Source organism: Callorhinus ursinus, unplaced genomic scaffold, assembly GCF_003265705.2.
Source record: "Callorhinus ursinus isolate GAN/ISIS: 27379988/994484 unplaced genomic scaffold, GSC_fseal_2.0 scaffold7, whole genome shotgun sequence".
NCBI lineage: Eukaryota > Metazoa > Chordata > Mammalia > Carnivora > Otariidae > Callorhinus > Callorhinus ursinus.
The window spans coordinates 62,090,545-62,112,982 of NW_027397069.1; the positions used below are offsets into that span (position 1 = coordinate 62,090,545).

At 33.2% G+C, this 22,438-nt stretch overlaps 1 protein-coding gene across 10 annotated transcripts in view; it reads right to left on the reverse strand.

Annotated features, from left to right (window-relative positions):
* The window catches only part of NBEA (neurobeachin), a 686,692-nt gene that overhangs the window by 326,209 nt on the left and 338,045 nt on the right, over window positions 1-22,438 (reverse strand). For all 10 annotated transcript variants that reach the window (XM_073894686.1, XM_073894682.1, XM_073894681.1 and 7 more), the window contains one exon: window positions 19,794-19,855. In XM_073894686.1, coding sequence (XP_073750787.1) covers window positions 19,794-19,855 — 62 coding nt within the window. The remainder of the gene's footprint in view (window positions 1-19,793; window positions 19,856-22,438) is intronic.

The window sequence follows — 22,438 nt, forward strand, 5'->3', positions numbered from 1 at the left end:
TCCTTAATACATTTCATAAAAAAATCCCTATTGATCACTCATATCACTCATCTATAGAATTTTTTTCTCTATGACTTTCCTACTACTAAGTTGCTATACACCGAGGTAGTCAGCTGACTTGCCACAAATTCAGCTTCACAAAAAATAGTCTCCATGTCAACCTTTCCCTCTACTCTTGATCATACTGCCTTTTTAAAGCTTTGCATATATACAGAGAATAAATGTGGTCCCCAAAAGTAGGTACTTGGCTTGTAAATATTTTTTTTAAAGATTTTTATTTATTTATTGAGAGAGAGAGAGAATGGTAGAGAGAGAGCATGAGAGGGAGGTAGGTCAGAGGGAGAAGCAGACTCCCTGCTGAGCAGGGAGCCCGATGCGGGACTCGATCCTGGGACTCCAGGATCATGACCTGAGCCAAAGGCAGTTGCTTAACCAACTGAGCCACCCAGGCACCCTTGTGAATATTTTCTGCTCGAAGTAAATCTGTGAAGAATTACAGAAGAATGCATCATGAATCTACATTTCCCCACCAGGAGAATCAACAACTTTGGAAAAGAGATGTGGAAGCCTGGGGACAGTAATGATCTTATAAAGGTCTAAATGGTTCTATGGTTTGCTAAATGGTTTTAGCAAAGCCACTGTTAGCTATCATACTTCTTCTACCTTTAACGAAATTAAATTTTCTTATTTAGAAAATTTATTTTAGATAATAAATAATATATTTATTTAGAAAATTTAACGAAATTTTCTACCTTTAACGAAAATTCATCTAAATGACAAGATCACTATTGCATTTTACAGTGCTTATTAAAACTTTAAAATCATTTCTATTGAAAATAATTATAGGGAACCCTTTTTCCTGTATTTTAATAAAATGGTTTATATTACTATCCTTTTATATATTTTGTATATTCCCACTATATATCTTATATTTACTGCAAACCAATATCCCACAAAATGTGCAGATTTCTCAGGAATACTTGACATTTACTGTGGTATCACCTGAAAGAGAAAACTGACTCTTATACAACAAGAACCATGACACCCTGAAGAATAAATTCTTACAACTTCTTAAACATGATTTTCTTTATGATACTGTTTGTACACCAAGGCTCTTTTATCAGCAGAAACTTTAATATGCATGGGATTTTTCAAGAAGATATTTCAATCTTCTTGAAATACATATTAGGTATTACATATGCATCCCAAATTATACTGTGTCTAAACTATCATAGAGTAAAATGTTTTGAAAACTCTCTTCAGATCAAAGATCAAACAAAATATATCTGTGAGGTGCCTCAGCCCATGAGACACTAATTTGCAATCTTTGATAAAGGAACAGCAGATATAAGTCTGAGCCAAGTCAAGGACATTAGAGTTTAAAGGATGAGAAAGCCAATGAAAGTGTGTGACTGCAAGACTTCATTCAAGAAATATGTGTTTTAGAAGAGTAATTTGTCATTTTTGAACAAGAGGAAACAGTAGAAGATTGTTTTATATGCCTTTCTAGAAGAGAAACAATAAGGGCCTACATTCCACTGGTATTTCGAATAGGGAAATGGAAATTAAGAGACGATACAAGGAAGAGATGTCAGGACTGGATGAGAAATTGGATTTAAGGGTTAAAGTAAAAAAGTGGAACAATATAAGGTTTAAGTTTTTAGCATGAATGACAGGAAGAATGGTAATATTATGAAAATAAGAAGGGTACACATTTGAGGAAAATCACAGGTTCATATTTGTTGGATTTAGAGTGATATGGTATATCAAAATGGAATGTGGAATCTGGAATTACTTGCATAAAAATATTAAGGCAGACCATCAGGCAAAAGTCGCTAAAGATGGAATGAGCACTGGGTGTTATATGCAACTGATGAATTTCTAAATTTTACCTCTGAAACTAATAATATGCTATATGTTGATTAAATTGAATTTAAATAAAAAATTTAAAAAAAGAGAAGAAGAATCAGAAAGAGGATCAAAAGACCTAGGTCTGCCTGAATTTTGGGAATCATTTGTATTTTTAAGATTAGAAAAAGAAGCCATTAACAAATAAGAAAAGATCTAACAAAATTTAATAATAGTAGCAAAATAATATAGCACCATTTAAAAGAAAATAATTCACTTATTCCACTGGCTCATCAAAACAAAAACATGCGAATAAGACCCTTTAATCACTAACATTCTCTTTTTTAATGATTAAGGATTTTATTGTATGTGAATTGTAAAACACAAAATATGGCAAACCACAAGTGTATGAAACATAAATTGAAAAGTACAAAAAAACAAAACAAAACAAACAAAACCAAAAAAGATGCCATTCCACGAGGGGGGACAGAAAGCTAGAGCTGCACTGGCTGTAGCTCAGAACTGGCACAGGAGCTGGTGGCTGAGCCGACTCTAGGTCTGGAGCTGACCACCTCTGATGCTGGTAGTGGATATGGGAATGGAGTTGGCACTAGACGTGTAGCTAGACCCAGCTCTAGAGCTGATGTCAAATCTGGCTCCAGTGCTAGAGCTGGTCGTTGAACTAACTCTAGTTCTGGGCTGACTTTAAGTCTGGCACTGTTGCCAGACCTGGTATGAAAATTGGTGACAGAAATGACCCTAGAGCCTAGAGCTGGAGCTGATAGTGGCTCCGGGGCTAGAGCTAGAGCTGGAGCTGCCACTAAGTCTGGAGTCAGTAGGAGTGCTCAGGCTGGAGTTAGCTATAGCTCTGCAGCTAGCCCTAGCACTATTTCTGGAGCCAGTGCACAAGGTGGCTCTAGCTCCAGAGCTGCTGCTAGGATGAGTTCTGGAATTGCCCTCAGCTCTGCAGTTGCTGCTGGAGCCAGTGCTGCAGTTAATGATGGAACTCCCTCTATCCCTGGAGCTGGCTCTAGCTCTGCTCTGGAGCTGGTCTGGAGCTGATTCTAGTTCCAGAGCTGGCACTGCTTTCAGCTCTGGAGATGGAGGAGGACCCAGAGCTGTGTGAAGCTCTAGAGCTTGTTCAAGAGCTGGCCCAAACACTACAGGTACTGGAGCTGGTGCTAGAGTTGGCATAAGAGCTGGTGCCTAAGCTACTAATATCACTTTTGAAGTCATTACCTAGAGCTGGCAACCTGACATGAAAGACACAGACCAAAACAAGAGTACAAAAGAAATACCAGGAACAACAACAACACAACAAAAAAGGCAACCTGGAAAAGAGAGACTGAAACAACAGAAAAAAAAAATCTGTGATTACATGGTTGAGATATGTGAAGATATTGCAAACATCAAAAAAAGAAAGCTTAAAAGTCACAAACATTTCCCAAAAGTACAGAAGGTGCCAACAAAAAGATAAAGGGAAGCAACAACAGTTAACAACAACAACAAAAATAAATAAGGAAATTGGAGGCTCTCCAATGGAAAGACCATATCCACTGAGTAGGAATTGTAGAAAGAGTGAATGGCGAAGAGTGAAAGGGGAACGTGAAAGACAGGAAATTATCAAATAAATTTAAAACTGTTCCCAGAAGTGAAAAATCTGACATAAAACCCCCAGCAAAGCACATTATCATAAAATTTTCCTTAACATGAGGGTTAAGGAAAAGGCTAACAGGAACAAAAAAGTTTGTACAAAGAATCAAGAATAAGAATGAAACTAAACTTCTCAACAGTAAAGCTAGAAAAGGGAAGGAAAGGAAACACTGCTCGCACAGTTATGGAGAACATAACACTCGGAACACAATATCCACCCAAACTCTCCATAACGTCTGAGGATAGACTAGTTTCAGACATGCATAAACATGTGTTTTTCATCCACTCTCTTTCCAGAACCTAGTGATGGTGTACTCTGCCAAAACGAGGGTGTGTCTCCCACAGGAGAGACAAGATTACGCTCTGACAATTACTGAACCTCAGGGACCTAAACAACAAAGACGTATTTCTGCTAATGCTCCAGGTCCATTGCAGGTGTTCCCCTCTGCATCATCATCAGCCTCACTCTGGGAGCCAGACCGACAACGCAGCCATTGTCTGGAACACTGTTGGCAGCCAAGGTGGAGATAGTTAATTTTATCAGATTACAGAGAGTAAAAAATTTTGAATGAAAACTTATCATTGCCATGTATATATTTTTGACGTCAGAGTTGTTTTTATATTTTATTTTTTTTTATTTTTTTTTTGTTTTTGTTTTTTTTGTTTTTGTTTTTATATTTTATAAGCAGGCAATATAATTCCCGAGTTTGTTTGATGACAATGCAATGCTATTGACAGGCTTTGTTATTTGAGTTCAACTTCTTCCTCAGAAAGGCTGAAGGGAGAGTTGCTCTTTTCTCAAAATTCTTACCTAATTCAGAGCTCACATAATAGGCTCTATCTTGCTCTTCTGTCACTTCTGATTATCCTGCTTTTCTTCCCTCAGATGTAAGTAGATACCATATAGTTATGTGACACAATTTTAAAACAACATAAACTGAGATACCAAATTTCCAATATGGAGTTCAACACTAGCTAGCTTAAAAGTATTTTTCTGTATGTCTCTAAACCCCAATTTACTCTTTATATGTTTTATGTGCACCTTATATGATTAGATCTTAGGTACTGCATCTTTGAAGGAGGAGCCACATTTTATTCATTTATAGTAACTAATGGGCCAGAAGAAATAAATGATCTAATTTCTACAATGACTATACTACAGCATTAAGGCAATGAGAGGTCAATTCTATTAGTTTAGTGACATTGGATGGAAAACAAAGAAAAAAAATCCTATGAATAAAATTTAAGAAATACTATATTCCCTATTATCTTTTTTTTAGGGTCTATTATTTGCTAGCCAAATTTGAGTATTTTCTTCCCTACTGTAGAAGACTACTGGGTCATACATTAACATGTTATGAATGGGAATAAAGAGTAATTCTGCAGGCTTTGACCTAAGTAAGGGTCAAAGTGGATTCCATCCAATGTTAGAAGAGTATAATTCAAGTTCTAAAGGCTTTCAAAATTCCTCAGTAACTATCATAACCAATTTACGTAATTTCAATTTATCAAGTCAATTTCTGTTAACCATATTAACTAATATTAACAATTTGTGAGGTCACAAAAATGTTACCAATTGTCTTTCTTTAAGAGGGTTTAAGGTTTTCAATTTTCAGATTGTGGTAGGAAATATAAAAGTCCGAGGCAGGAGATAAACTAAGTCCCAGGATATACACAGTAATCTCTCTGGCATCTGAGGGGAAAAAAAAGTCAAGTAATTTAATTCAAAATTATGAGTAATATAGGAATAATATGAATATGAATTCTAAAACAGAAGAACATATAATGTTTGTGCTTCCAGTGGGTTGCATGGGGTACAGTTATGTTACCCTTTCCACTCCTCCCAACTATGCTGCATCCCAAGGGGCTGCTTCAATAGAAGAGTTGGAGAAATAATGACCTAAGCCATACAAATAGTACTAAAACTAGAAATTTTAAACATGTTTGCATCAGTGGTTGTCTGGAATTTAGCATGAGACTTCAGTCTCTCCTGGTTTTGGTGAATTTTAAACAAACAGATTCCATAGGCAATGAGGAAAACACAGAATTTTTTCTTTCAACCACTTAAAAAGAAAACTAAATGAGAGAGAGAAAAGAGGATAACAAATATTCCTCACAAGATGAAGTATATTTTCCCTCTCAGAAAATGTCAGGATTGAATGTATTTTTAAAGCTTACTTAATAATTTCTGAATGACAGTTGTAAAAGCACCAATAATTATTTGGGCAACTTCATTTTAAAATTCCAAACTCAGTAAAATATGGTACCCAGTACTGAATAGTAAACAAAAACATAGAAGTGCAAAGAAAAAACTGGAATGTGAAGGAAAAAGTATCCTATAGGAAAAGCATAACTTGTAACAATAGTTTATGTTGGCAAAACAATAAACCTTTTTCTTAAGGTTTTATTTATTTATTTGAGACAGAGAGAGAGCACAAGCAGTGAGTGGGGTGAGGGGTAGAGGGAGAGGGAGAAGCAGGCTCCCCACTGATCAGGAAGCCTGGCACACGACTTGATCCCAGGATCCTGGGATCATGACCTGAGCTGAAGGCAGAAGCTTAACTGACTGAACCATCCAGGTGCCCTGACAAAGCAATAAATCTTAAAGTGTGTAAAAATAAATGATTATTTTAAAACCTTGGAAATGCGAAATGGGATCAATCCTAGATCATTATTTTCTCAATGATTAATACTTTCGTTAATTGGAAAATATTCCATCTGAAATATAATTACTTATAATTTGTAGTGATTTACTCACACATGTCTCCCCACTAGATCATAAATTCGTTAACGAAAGGAAGGATCTTGTTTTTTTTTTTTTAAGATTTTATTTATTTATTTGTCAGAGAGAGAGAGAGCGTGCACAGGCAGAGGGAGAAGCAGGGTCCCTGCTGAGCAAGGAGCCTGATGCGGGACTCGATCCCAGGACACTGGGGTCATGAGCTGAGCCCAGGGCAGACGCTTAATCAACTGAGCCACCCAGGCGTCCCAGGAAGAATCTTGTTTTATTTAACTGTGCATACCTACTAAGTAGCAAGTGTCTGGCATACTGTACAAAATCAATGTATTTTTGTTGTTGAACTGAATTTAATCCTCCCAAATCAAGGGTATCACTTAAATTTATGGTTCTCAATCTGGTTGAACAAAAGAATCAACAGGGGAGTTGTTAAAAAGTACCAATCATAACAGAATAATCTCTAAGGATAGGGCCCAGGCATTGGTATTGAAAGGTTCCCAAATTATTTTGATGTAAAGTCAGTGTTGACAACCACTGACTTAGGTCATCTTCCTCTTAGAACAAGACTGCACACATAAAAACCTCAAAGTGCTTAACTTGCAAGCAGAGAGTAATTTAATCATGAGGTGATGTATATATTTTCCTTCAAGTTGTTCAATTATTTAAATTTCCTTCTACTAGTCTGTAAAATAGTATATTATTGCATCATAATTACATCATAATTTACACCATAATCATTGAAGTATCCACATCTCTAAAATAACACCATTACAAAGGTCCTTTTCAACTGACACGGCATTTCATTCCCACAAATGGTATTTTTGTAAGACTGAAAGCGTTAACTTATAGTGACTGTAAAAAAATGTGAGTAACGAATGATGCTAGGCGATGATCATATACCTTTATGTTGATGCACATTTGATTTTGCATTTCAAAAAGTGGGTTTTGTTAAAGATTTATTTATTGAGAGAGAGAGAAAGAAATTGAGAGAGAGAGGAAGAGGGATAGAGAATCCCAGGCAGACTCCACGCTGAGCAAGAAGCCTGATGAGGGGCTCAATCTCATGGCCCTGAGATCATGACCTGAGCCAAAACCAAGAGTTGGACACTTAACTGTCTCAGCCACCCAGACACACCAAAAAGTGTTTCTTAAATGTACATTACTATGTAACCAATTCTATGAGTTTCTAAAGAATAATTAGGTAAAATATTGAAAGAATGACAAGAAAAGTACTTAGCATAGAAAGGAACTAAGTGTTGTGGTTACGGACATATAAACTACGTTGAGAGTTGATAAATGAGATATAGCTGGACAGGGAAGATACTTTAATTACTATCTTAGCTTTCTAACAATTCTCTCTGACATGCAGACTTAGAGAAATTACTTAAAACAAGGGAAATGGATACATGAGAATGTACAAAAGGGATAATAACTTATTGTCATGAAGACAATCTTTTGGCAATGACAGGAAAAAAAGTGTACTTTAAAATTGTGTCTACAAATCATTCCAGAACGTCTTCTGCCATTTAAGAAAACACACACACGCACACACACACGCACACAGACATGCACTCATTCAACTACTGAAAAAAAAGAGAAGGTGTAAATTAAAAGTAGGCATCAAATTTTTGTCTTCATTGGAAACATACTAAACTGGGTTTGAGTGCCTGCAGAGATCTGCCCAGTCTTTAGACAGTTTTGTCATAATTTTTTAACTCTTCTGTTTGGATGCATAAAATTTCCTCAAGATGAAGGACTTTTTCAGAGAATTGGATATCAAGTTAAGGATCCTTTGAAACTAAACACTTTGAAGACAAATAGGTTCCAGAAGGATGACAATGAAATCCCTATGTTCTCTTCAATAATCACTTCATGGTAGTTAGATGACCTAGTGGAAATCTCAGACACAGGACATAATTTTTTTTTCCCATCTATTTCAGCTCAATGCATATTTCTCATTCCCTTTGGCTTTGTATACAATTAGGTAAACCAACTTAATGTCCTTAGAGACTCAATCCATCTCAAAATCTTTGAAAATATAGAAAATATTTCAAGGTAAAAAAGAGAGGTTAAATTGAGATCTTGTCTTCAGGAACTCCAGAACTGATTTTTTACTTGCTATATCCTTAATGTCTACTTATCATTAATGGCCATTAAAAGTTGGCAAGTGCCTCAAAAATTTTTCTAGTGAATGTTCATTATAACTGGCATGCTTATTAATTCTCTGCAGTAAGTTAGAGAAATTAGTAAGTATAAGGACTGAAGTAAAAATATACTATATATAGAGAAAACCAGACATAAGTCATGTTTTCAATGTATACAAAAATAAACTAATGAAAATAAACATGCAAGTATTCAGTGTATCATTTGTTTTCATTTTCATTGCTTATTTTTGTGATCTTACTAAAAGCATTATAGGTAAAAGTGGATATAAGAAGTGAATAATTAATCTTAAAGAGATTATTGATATGAATGTCAACCACAGAAAAACCATTAGGTAATATGGAAATACATCTAGTTGGTTACTAAAAGTTGGTGTATCATATAAAAAGGTTTCCCTGGATCCTAAGAGATCACTAAATTATGTAAATACTTTTAACACAACTTTTTATTACAAATATTCTTATGTGTGTGTATATATGTATATATATGTATATGTGTATACATATATATACACACATATACTTGTATTTCTAATGAAAAACAATCTAGGTTGTTTTACGAGATATTTTTTAAACAGTTTTTTCTATAACTGTGAATATATATAATAAACAAATTGAGGATACTTCTTCCTTGGTAAGAAAACATCTGCTACTGGAAATGATCAGAAAAACATCAAGAAATGAAACCTTTATTAAATATAAAAATAGAGGAAATATTTCATATTTTCTCTTTAGGTAGGAAAACAGTAAAAGCTAGGATAGGATTTTTTTTTAATTTTTTTTGAAGGTTTTATTTATTTATTTGACAGAGAGAGCGAGAGCACAAGCAGGGGGAGCTGCAGAGGGAGAGGGAGAAGCAGACTCCCTGCTGAGCAGGGAGCCCAAAGCGGGGCTCCATTCCAGGACCCTGGGATCATGACCTGAGCTGAAGGCAGATGCTTAACTAACTGAGCCATCGGGTACCCTGAGAATAGGATTTTTAAAAATAAACCTTCAGATTTGTGCCTTTTTAATTAAAAAAAAATAAAAATTTAAATTAAAAACTAAAAACAAATATGCAACATTTAAAATATTAGGGTTTGGGGCACCTGGGTGGCTCAGTCATTGGGCATCTGCCTTCAGCTCAGGCCATGATCTCAGGGTCATGGGATCCAGTCCCACACCGGGCTCCCTGCTCGGCGGGAGGCCTGCTTCTCCCTCTCCCACTCCCCCTGTTTGTGTTCCCTCTCTCGCTGTGTCTCTTTCTGTCAAATAAATAAAATCTTTAAAAAAATATTAGGGTTTAATACATTTAAATATGCAGTTTAAGATTTAGTGCTAATGTGGTTTTGAAGAACATCAGTTTGATAGAACAATAACTTTTAAAACTTGACAATAAAACAAAATCCTATACTGGTCTGCAATCAATGAAAGAACAAGGACTGTCTTTCTTTAATTTCCATGAATTATCATGAAAAAGGTATTTACTTTTGTTCAACAAAATTCATTTCCTGAGAGCTTACCACATGTCTGAGTCATGACTGATGTACTATTTTCTCTTAAGTTGCACTGTACTGTTAATATCACTTTTTTCATGATCTTTGAGTGTCATATTTTTCTAGAGCTAAGAATTAGTGTATCAGTAGATTAATTCTCAAAACATTATAACTTCAGAAAAGTATATGGTAAAATATAAAGGAAATTATACCATTAGCATAAGAGCTCCAGACTGTATTCAACTATGGCATAAAAGTGCTGGGTATTACCAAGCTACTATGCAAGAATAGCTTCTCAAACACTGTTCATATATAACCTAATGATACAATAGACATTTGATAATTCTCAAGATGTACACCCTAAGGCCTTTGTACTTAGTCATGTTTTGAGACTACCACCTAGACTTATACTATATCCCACAACAAAAGATCATTATAAAAACTGCCTTATTTTCAAGAATAAATAAAAAACAACCATGCTGCTTTGAGCTGTTGATGCTTTGTTGCTGCTTAGGCTAATTCATTGCCACATGCTGAATTTGTAGCACACATGATTTCAATTCATGCCATGGTAAAATAATAAATCACACTATTCCAGTTATCTATGTTACCACTTATGAACAGAAGAAACTTTCAGTGTTAAATCCTGAATGCTAAGACCTTGGTGTGCTTCGTTGGCATAAAGCAGAATTATGTACAGTTATATTAAATATTTTATATTTATTCATGAATAATCATGTAGCAATAGGTGTATAAGCCAGTATAAGAATGTTAGTGTTGTAGAAACTTAGATCTCATCATTTTTAGCCCACTGCAAGAATCTTTGACGCACAATTAATTAGCTGATTTTTGCTTGGACACCTACAGTATTCTGGGATCCTGGAACAGCTTGTTCTACTTTGGGACTATATTAATATTAAACAAAGAAAAGCACAGATATTCATATATGAAAGGGAGAGCTGTGGTGACCAAGATAGCAACTATTACTCACATGTGGCTATTACAAGTACTTGAAATGCAGCTAGTAGGAATTGATATGGGTTCTAAATATAAAGTGTATACCTGATTAATTTTAAATAATTGATAAACTTGTGTGGTGTTTGGACTTCTGAACAATGACTTGTAAAGTTGGTTCCCTCAAGTAACTGTTACTTGTGAGTAAAATTTTGCTTGTCATTATAATTAATATAGGCTAGTAACAAGGTCATCAAACCAATTTAAAACAATAAAAGAGTCCACAAGTGTGTGTGTTTGTCTTCACACACATCTATCCAATTTGAAAGACTTAGTATAAAAAACAGGCATATAAAATCTCAATTATTTTTATATTGATCACATGTTGAAGTGATACTTAGGTTAAACAAAATATATTATTAAAATTAATTTCACCTGTTTCATTTTTACCTTTTTAAATGTGGTAATTAGAAAATTCCAATTGTACATGACTCAACATTTCATTTTTTCAGACAATGCTGCTCTAGAGTACCAATTGGGAAAGCAATTTGTAAACAATTGCTGCTATAAGAACAATTTCTGCTTATACTAATAATAAAAGAAGAAATAACTTTGCATTTACATGTAGAAATGTAGTTTGAAAGAATATTCATTCAATGATCAATTGTTACCACTCCTGGGTAATGAAAATATGAGGTAAGGGCAAATTTTATTTAACCTTCTACTATTCTAAAGTTGTTTTTCTTTTAGTGTACAGGAACTACTCTTGAATTAGATATCATCTTGGGCATATACGCTTAAATGATTTTCAACACGGGTACCAAGACCATTCAATGGAAAGAGAATGGTCTCTTCAACAAATGGTGCTGGGAAAACTGGATATCCATATCCAAAAGAATGAATTTAGATCCCTCCTCACAACATATATAAAAAGCAACTCAAATGGATAAAAAACCCAAATTTAGGAACTAAAACTATTAGAAGAAAATACAGTGGAAAATTTGCATGACCTCGGATTTGGCCATGGGTTAAAAAATATGATACCAAAAGTATAAGCAACAATAACAACAAAAATAAACAAACTGGACATCACTGAAACATAAAATTTTGTGTGTCAAAAATCACTATAAAGAGAATGAGAATAACCTACAGGAGAAAATATTTGCAAATCATATACTTGATAAGGATTTTATATCCAGAATAAAAAACACATAAAACTCAACAATAAAAAACTCAATTAGAAAATGGAAAAGGATGTGAATAGACATTTCTCCAAAGAGGATACACAATTCGCCAACAGATGCATGCAAAGATGCTCAACATCATTAGTCACTAGGGAAATGAAAATCAAAACCACAATGAAATACCACTTCCCACTCACTAGGATGACCATAATTAAAACAAGAATAACATATTAAAACAACAACGACAAAAAAGAGAAAATAACAAGGGTTGGAGCAGATATGGAGATATTGGAACCCTTGTACATTCCAATGTAAAATGTGCTGCCATCATGGAAAATTGGAAGTTTCTCAAAATGCTAAACAGAATTATCACGTACCTCAACAATTCTACTCCTAGGTATATGCTTAAAAGAACTGAAAATAGAAACTCAAATAGATACTTGTAGACCAATACTAATATAGCAGCATTATTCACAACAGTAAGATGGGGTAAACAACCCATGTGTCCATCAAAAGATTAATGGATAAACAAAATGTGGGTACTGTACATAGAATGGAACATCATTCAACCATCAAAAAATGAAATTCTGATACATGTTATAACATGGATGAACCCTGAAAACATTATGTTGAGTGAAATAAACTAGACACAAAGGACAAATAAAATTCCACTATAAAATATTGAGAATAGGCAAATCAATGAGATAAAAAGTGGATTAGAGGTACCAGAGTCTGGGGGAAAGAGATATGGGGAATTACTGCATAGTGGGTACAGAGTTTTTGTTTGGGGTGTTGAAAATTCTTGGAAATAAATAATGGTAATGGCTACACAGCACTGTGAATATAGTTAATGCCACTGAAATGCACACTTAAAAATGGCTGAAAAGCACACTTTATGTTATATATGTTTTACCAAAATATAAGTATGTATATCAAATCATCCTGGGGACTGTGTTTTCTCTTTAGTCACGTATTAGCTTAATAAGTAATAATAAATATATATACTATGTGTTGGACAGTTTGTTAGGTGTGGATGGCATAATGGTGAATGGAAAAATAAAATGAACTTTGTTATGGTGAAATTTGTAGTGTAACTGAAATGGATAACATCCATAAAGTAACCTTGGAAGACTTTAAGGCTCTGCATCATCCTTAAGAAGTCTTTCCTTTTGAATAGTTTGAAATAGATATTCTGTAATTTAAAATACTTTCCACAAATATTAATATACTGATGACACTATACATAACTAATTTTCTCCACTGGCTGAATGGAATGCTTCCAAAAGAGAGGAAATACTGGACATGATGCTTATCCTAAAGGGAATTCCAATTAAATGGACAAAGACAATCATGCCTGTGTCACATGTAAGAGCATCCAATTAAAACATGTAAACAGGTACCAATATTTACTATATAAATATATGTATATCAAGTGCTAAGGGGAATGATGGAGTGATTAGAACCACATAATCATAAATGAGAAAAGCTTTATGAAAGAAAAGATTTTGGAAATAATTGAGAAGATATGAGGTAATAATAACAATTCTATATTTTGGTAATGGTAGCGGTTACATCAGTATAAGGAACGAAATTGCTGTGATCTATATACTCACACAAATGAATGCATGTAACAGTGAAACAGTAAAATAATGCGGTGACACATGGAACTCTATGCACTATTTTTGCAACTTATTGTGAGTCTACACTTATTTAAACAATGGAAGAAAAAGAGGACACCAAAAATTACTAATCACACAATAGCTTTAAAAATAAAGTATGTTGAAATATACACAGGATGAAAGTAAAAAAAAAAACAAAAAAACAACACCAAAAAGCAAGAAAATGTATAATAGTGGTAGGGCTGTGAAATGCATACACATTGTTTTTGTTATTCTTCAAAGCTGTGGTAATATGCCTGAAGAATTTATATAATGTAAACAGAAAAATAGACATGGCAGAAAACAAACATGCCAAAATAGAGAGCAAAGGGGTGGATATTGTGGCAAAGTATGGTAAGGGGTTTTGGGTCAGAGAGGTGGTCTCTCAGTCACCCAGGGAAATGGGTTTACCTCAGAATATGCTACATTCTTTCTCCTCTGCTACAGAAATTATAGCTCTTAAGGATTATTCTACAGGTGGCCAAGGCTTACTGATTTCTTTTTGTCTCAATTTTAGTAAAATTATAAGAATTCAGACAGGAGAAAAGGACTATTGTTTCTCATATTTTACCATTTACATACAGATAAGCTCAGAACTTCCTGTTCATCATCATTTTTCTTCTGTTTACAATTGGGGTTGGATATGAATTAATTAATATACAAGGATGAAAGTGTTATATCATGTTTGAGTATCACATATAGTATAGGTAGCTTAGAAAATAAATATTCTGTAATATAAAAGTGATTGACTCAAAATTTATTATACTCCCTAACTTCTCTAGGAGTTGAAATAAAAGAAATCAATAATGAAAGACCACATGGAAATAATCAAAAGTAATTTGAATTGTATGTTCTTTAAATCTTTGATTAAATTTTCATTGAGAGATGTCATAAATAATTGGGTAAACAGATAGTTGAGTCTGCCCTCCTGTTGCAATTGTGCAGTAGGCATTCTCCCCAAGACACATACAATGGAAATTTTCTGATTATTTCATACTTATATGGTCTTTCTTTTTCCTTCAAAATGTCTATATTTTTACTATATATTTTCTCCATATTTTCTAATAATTTTATTATAACCCAAGATGACAGTAATCTTTATGCATCACTATATTTTCCATTTCCTACTAAACTTCTATTTATATTTAAGACATATTACAACCTTTATGGTAAGAAAGATGATATATTCATAACAATTCCAAAAAACTTTAAATGCCTAATGTGCCCCTTTAACTTTGAGATGACATTATACCAGAGATAAAAGTTGGGGTCAGGCATTGTCCAGAGAAAAAGGCAGGGATTTATTAGATATTCAGGAATGAAACAGTGGCTTTATTACTTCTAAAAACAGAGGCAGAACTTGTGAAAGCAAACACCAGGAACGAACCAATGCTAATCACAAGTTAGAAATTTGTTATCAACCTCAATTCTATGCTATTAACATACTACAATATTTATATTAAAAAATACCCCTAAGGAAATATTGTTTCATATACTGCCTGGAAATGAGTTAACTTCCCACATCACAAATTAAACTCATATAAATATATTGCATGGTTACGTAATTTCTGGTGTGCTTTAAATGAATCTAGACACTACTCTACCTATGTCACAGGTTTGTTTCTCTCCAGACCTTTGCTCAGTTTCCCCAGCCTGAATCTTCTTCCTTGCTTACGCTGTGTGGAAAGTCCATTAACTGCAATGGGTCCATCTTTCGTCTATCTCAATAAAGCTTTCCACAAAAGTCTTATTGTTGCTTCATAGGACCAATTTTTTGATCCATATGTAGTATTTGATTATATTCAACTTAAAATATCATGTCACATTTCTTTTGTCATTGATTTCAAATTCAGCTATGTAACAGGAAAGTTTCACAGATAACACCAGACTCCTTTTAGAAATGAAAGAACGTTATCAATAAATCTTCAATAACCATCGCAATGCTAATATAAAAGAGCAGTTACTAAATAAATGTGACATAATTTCATCAGATAACTAGGATTTCATATTTCCAAAGATGCTTTTAAAAAGTCTAGTCCATCTCTAGTTTTCTTACACTTATAATCTCACTATACACACCCAAATTTTTTTCAATACTTGGTACTCATGAATGAGTATGCATTACTAGGTCTCCATATTCATCTATGTTTTTTTTTTTTTTTTACCTCCCTCTTTTGGTTTATTATAGTTAGAAGAAAAGTATGGCTTTTTCCTTTGTACCATCTGAATAAACTATCAAATTGGAGAACAAATGAAAAATTTAAAAGTTCAAAGTCCAAATCATTTGAAGAAGGAGACTGTTCTTCAGTTGTGGTTCTTTTTTAAGTGCTGTGTTTAGAAGTCCTGGGTCAGAGCCTTGATTACATCAGTGAAGTCAATAAAGTCCTTTTTACTTAAGTATATGAAGTATTTAGAAAAAAAATAAAGGCAAACAAAACCACAAAATAATTCATGTTAGTAACTTCATACACAAATCCTAAAGACACTTGGAAGGCTGACTTCTATTTTATGTTACTTATACATTTTGGGGTTTCCAATGAGAATAAAAATGATTTATTAAGCATACCTTTTGCTTAATCAGTACTTCAAGTCAGAAAGTACTTGAATATTGAGAGACATTACGTTTTACATAAAAGTTTCTCAATTTATAAAACATTTTCTATTGACAGATAAGGCACAGAAAAATCCAAGTGACATCTGCTAAGCTTTACTTAGGAAAACTTAAAGAAATCCTGTGGGATAACATCACTCAATTTTTCCTGGAGTACCTCTGATGGAGACTTCCTAAAAAAAAAAATCTGGAAATAATTAGAAACTATTATAGTACCTAAAAAAGTTTACTTGAAAACTAAATCTGCTATTCATCAAAGAACATAATACACTCAGAATAATGTAATGGAAAAATAAGGCACACATATAGAATAACATAAAGCACCTCAACCAAATCTGATTGCAAAACATAAAAAAAAGAAAAAAAAGGTTGACAGAAGAAAGTATCAGACCTGTGATACGTGAAGAACTCTGTAGGAGACACTGCACTTAACTGATTAAGCAATGATTTTGTTAAAACAGTATATATTAATTATTTTACTAATTTTAATTTATTTCTGTTCATTTTACATCCAAATGACAAGAAACCATTTTTTTAAAAAGATACTAAGTACAAGTTTAATACAAATTTAAATGGAAGAAGAATTAATAGTTAATTCTTAAGATTTATTTTTGTGTCGTAAGATCTGCATGGAGAAGAAAAGTATCCAAAATACAGTAAAAATATTTTGGGTATTTCTGGAGCAATAAATGCAATATAATGATAATGCTAATAGCTTCTTAAAACTTAAAATATGTTCTCTACAGAGACCTAAAATTCCACTGGGGGGTAGACTGGATGGCATGTCCCTTGGAGTTTAAAAGGCTGTCCATATGAAATGAATTATCCTTGACAAGTACCTTCAGACACTTGTAATATGATCTCATGTAAATTTAGACCATATTTTGCACACAAACCAGTGGCAATAGTAAGTTTATTCAGGAGCTCAGATAAGAAGGGAAGAAAAACTGATATCCTTAATAATAGTCGTTAACATGAAATTTCCGAAATGAAAAGCATAAAAATAAAAGCATCTAATGTATTGTAGCAAATGAAAAACAAATATTAAGAGAAAAGTTGCATTTTTTTTCATTTTCAACCCCTAGCTACCTAGTCTCTCCAAACAAAATTTCATCCTTCAATAGTTTATTTAAATTTGGAAAAAGAAAAACACATTTTAAGTAAATAAATAAACTGGAAAATTCCATTTACATTGGAATTTTAATAATATAATCAAAATATTATAATAAATCATAACAACATAGAGCTATAAATATTTACAAAAAGCTGACTGTACGATAAAACAAAAGGACAACTCAGAACTCTGTAGCTTTAAGGATTCCTCAGGATTGCCTTGTGCCTTGGCACAGACAGCCCTACAAACTTTGCTAATTCTCCTGGGATCGGCTCCATTGTCCAAGAGATGCATTAAGGCCTGTACAAGAGAACCCAGCTTTGGAGAGTGCTAGGCCAAGCAAGCTCCACAGCATCATTAACTTTATTTATTTTTCTTTATCAGAAGTCTGCTACTGCTACGGTTGTCCTGCTAATGGATGAAAATAGGATATAGATCATCTTGAATTTGAGTGGTAGAGAAAAATGACAGATTATTTTAAGAAATTTTAAAGGCATGTGTATTTTTTTGTGGGTCCGTAAAACCAAGATTTTATATAACCATGGAATAATTAATGATTGTCAAAGATGGTTTTATAAGCTAATTTCACAGTAGAATAATAAATTCCTCCCACTTGAACTGTATTAAAGAAAGATTATTACTCAGTTATATCTTTAAAAATATTTTGTGGAAAGCAACACTTCAGTGTTTAACAAAATAGCAAAACAACTGGAACTATTTTTTACAAATGTACATTTTGTAGTCACTTAAATGAGGTATATTTAATCAATTAACCACTATATAACCACTGTATATTTAAATACACTCTGAATTATTTAAAAAATTCAACTTAAAAATCAAACCGAGAGACATGTTTATAATATTGCTTTGCCGAAACACTGAAAGAAAGTGCACTGCATAGAGTGCTGAAATTTCTCACTCTTCCTTTCAATCAATATCTGAGGCAAAGTTTCATCTCTAGGGCCCTTAATGGCAGGAATTCCTGGAGCCAGCAAATGAGTAATGTTAAACCTATGATTAGATGATGAGGCCATCAAAGACACTAGACCCTAATGCTACATTCTTCTTTATTTCTCAGAACTGCAGTAAAACCCTGAGCTAAAGAAGAAGGAATTTTTTCTCCACAAAAGCATTTTTTTATTAAATAAATGTGCATCACCAAGAACCTAAAAGGCCCAACAGATCTCTCAGAATGTCTCTTGAACTCAGGACTCTGGCATTAGGTAACAATTCTCAAACGCCCTGCAGATGAACTCCTGCCAGGGATGCTGTTTTCTTTAACTTCTTCCTTATTAATATTCTTCATATTCTTCCCGGCTGAAAAGGAGGGAATGGACCTAATGGTTTCCCTATGAATATATTCTTGAAGAAAGTAAACCTGAAGACTGGAAATCAATAGGTAAGTTTTGGTTGTTTTGTGTTTGCTAATATTTTAAAGGATCAATTGAAGCCATATTGTTTATTTGGGAGTTAGCTGCGGCTTTGGGCAGACCTCAAGGTCAGTAACTAGAAACAGTTTATATGTATTTTTCTATTGAGGAAACTACGAATAAATGTAATAACTACTTATTATAAACATATATAACCTGTCTTTCTTGTTCTCACATTACAAAATATTTAGTACTTATATGAAAATCAGGATCATTAGGGGACTTGACAGAGCTGGCAAGAAGAAAGACCACTGGGTCCCTAATTTCAGTTATCAGAAAAATGTTATATATATATTTTTAGTTTCTTGTAACTGCTAAGAAGAAAGAATACCCAACGACTACAAATTCTATTTAAATAATCTGATTATTAAAGATAAACAGCACAAGCAGATTTTTAGAATTTACACTAAAATATACAAATTACATTAAAAAAAGAAAGCAACAAGGTATTGTATCAAAGACCACTCACTAATGAGCTATATTTTATATTACGGCTATTGCATGAAGAAGACTTTGTTTTCATTATCTGTAATCTAATAGAAGAAAACATGTAATAATAAATGTCAGAATTATAAATTCTACTGTACCATTTTTAAAAGGTAGAATGTAAAGAAGGGTATCAAAAGATCTATAAGAGATTTTACATATATATATATGCACACACACATAGAGATATATATATATTTTTTGCAAATAGGGGACAATAGAAGGATAGAAAGGTGGGCAAGAATAAGACAGCTAAAGAGAGTGGAAGAAGGGAGAGGGAGACTGAATCAATATTTACATGGTATGATCATCTGCATAAAAATATATCTTAAATTATTTTCTTCATCGATGGGATAAGAAATGGAAGTTTTAAAAATATATAAACATATACATATATATATGCACATGCATCCTACTGCTAATGACAAGAAAAAAAAAACCTCATGTAGTTTAATGTAATCCAGTGAAAGAGATTTCCTACCTGAGAACAAAGCAGCATAACAAGCTCAACCACAGACGTGCTAGATTTCATACAAACGAGGCCTGCAACAAAGAAAGGTTGAACAAAATGAAATTACCATGGTAGAAATCATCATTCCAAGTTAATTCATTATGTAATTTTAATTTACAAAAACTTTCTTTAAAATAGAACTCCTAAAATAAAACAAATGGAAACATTCACTAACACATATTTTTTATGGCATTAATTTCAAAATATTCAGATATTCAAGAAGATGTAGAAAACATACTAAAAACTGACTTTATGCTTGGGTTATTTATTTGGTCAAGGCATTTCTTATATATAAATAGTGGAAGGTAGTTATCGGAATTGGTGAGCTTGTTAGAGCTACTTTTAATCCAATTACATTCCCTATGTGATTATCTCCTGGAGTAAGGAGCAATAATCAGTGAAGATCTTCCTAAATTTTCTTCTAAAAAACAAAATTAAAATAATTTACAAATAAATAACTCCCCATAGGTTGTCAGTTGTTAAATGTTTTTAAAATATGAAAAAATGAATTTCACACACAATTAATATGTTAAACAATGTTTATAAAATCTTCCACTGTTCTGTTTCCAAAGTCTCTGAACAGCCATCAGAAGAGAAAAGAATGAAATGTTGTAATTTGTACATAATAATGGCTACTACTCACTGTTCACTTACTGTGTGCTAGGCACTGTGTTAAGTGCCTTATATTCATAGTGTCATTTAATTCTTATTTCTACTCCGTTACATACTATTATTATACCCATACTACAGATAAGAAAATATTCTTCCTATAAACAGTTTAAACCTTAATTATTCATCAAGACATTTCCCAATCTAAAGGATGACTGCTGAATAACATGTAATAAGAAAGCAAGAAAGCAGATCATGGTTGGTAGTTTTTCTTAAAGTGCCAACAATGGAGGAAGATGTAACTAAGGATTAAGAACAATCTCAGGTTGAGAGTATAAAATCATGATGCTTACTAACGTAAAAAAGAGTTTTAAAATTTTTCACTTTTTAAGAAAATTAATGTTTGTTTTTTCTTTTCAGTGAGGACAAAAGTAATCAGTAAAAGCACTGGATAGCAAGAAATGCCATGGTCTTACATTAGTTGTTGCTAAACGGAAAGTTGAAGTGAAACCAGTTTTTTCTTCTTAAGGTGATTTCAATAAATAGTCTCAAATGCCTTCTAGGCTCTAGCATGTATATTTATTGTAGGTAGTGGATAAATACCCTTTTGTGCCCACCCTGCTAACGACCCTATCCTTATTGTACACATGACAGAAAAAGCTGTAAAAAGGCACTAGTATTCCATCTTATCAGATCTTTGGGCAGACAGTTAACTAATGAAATAAGAGGCAGATGTGAAAAGCTCATTTAAGAGACAATTGCTGTAATTGATCAGCAATTCTCATGCTCAGGAGCTAGAGAGTCAAAAAGATTAATGGGACATTTATCACCTGTTGGCTACTCAACTATTTGAAATTCTGACAAAGAAAAACTAAGGAAAAGGCCAAAGGACTATGCATAGCAAAAGAACCGTAATTATGACTCGTACTCCATATCAATTTAGATTTTAGACTTGCAGGCTAAATAAAGGATGACTATATAAAGAATTACCATATATTTATTCCGTGTATTAGAATTTTTTATTTTTTTATTTACTTATTTTATTTTTTTTTTTAAGATTTTACTTATTTATTTGAGGGAGAGAGAATGGGAGACAGAGAGCATGAGAGGGAAGAGGGTCAGAGGGAGAAGCAGACCCCCTGCTGAGCAGGGAGTCCGATGTGGGACTCGATCCTGGGACTCCAGGATCATGACCTGAGCCGAAGGCAGTCGCTTAACCAACTGAGCCACCCAGGCGCCCTAGAATTTTTTAAATACATAACAACTTAAAGTAAAAATTAGGAAAAACATGCAATTGCATTAATTTCTCAGACTGATATTTTAAATGAACTTCTAAAAAACTCCTATGTAACAAGAATGTTCATAATTTTTACAAATTGTACCATACAGAAAATATAAACAAATGTTCCATCAATGTTTTGTTCAAAAGACATGACAATTAACAAGGATAGCAAAATTGCAATTTGCAAACAGTATGGCCATTGTGATTTCAACTTCATAGATCCACACCCCTTTATTAGTGTGTTTTGCCTAATTAGTTTTAAACAGAATGAACTAATGGATTCTCCTTAAAAAGAAAAAAAAAATCTAACCTTGACAATGAGAACACAAGCAGGGGCAATTCTGGAAGACTTATCAACTTTCAAATATTACACAATCACTTTGGTTGGAAGTATTTCTAGGTGTTAACAAAAGTATTTATTAAAACAAGTACGCAAATTCCACTGTTTTTTATTAGAAATACTAAAAATACAAGCAATGTCTGATGATATTCTATTCTTGCACACTTTCTAAATAAAGAAGTCTCCATATCTGAAGGTTTAAGATGTAGCAATAAACATGGTTTTGTATTAACTTTAATCATAAGCTCAAGAAAGCCACATTTATCTAGTGATGCTATAAATACTCAAGCTATATAAGCATAAGGCAAATATTTTATAAGTGCGTATTTCAAACAGGTTGATTTTATCCTTTTTGTATCTGGCAAGAAATTCATGATCAAATCA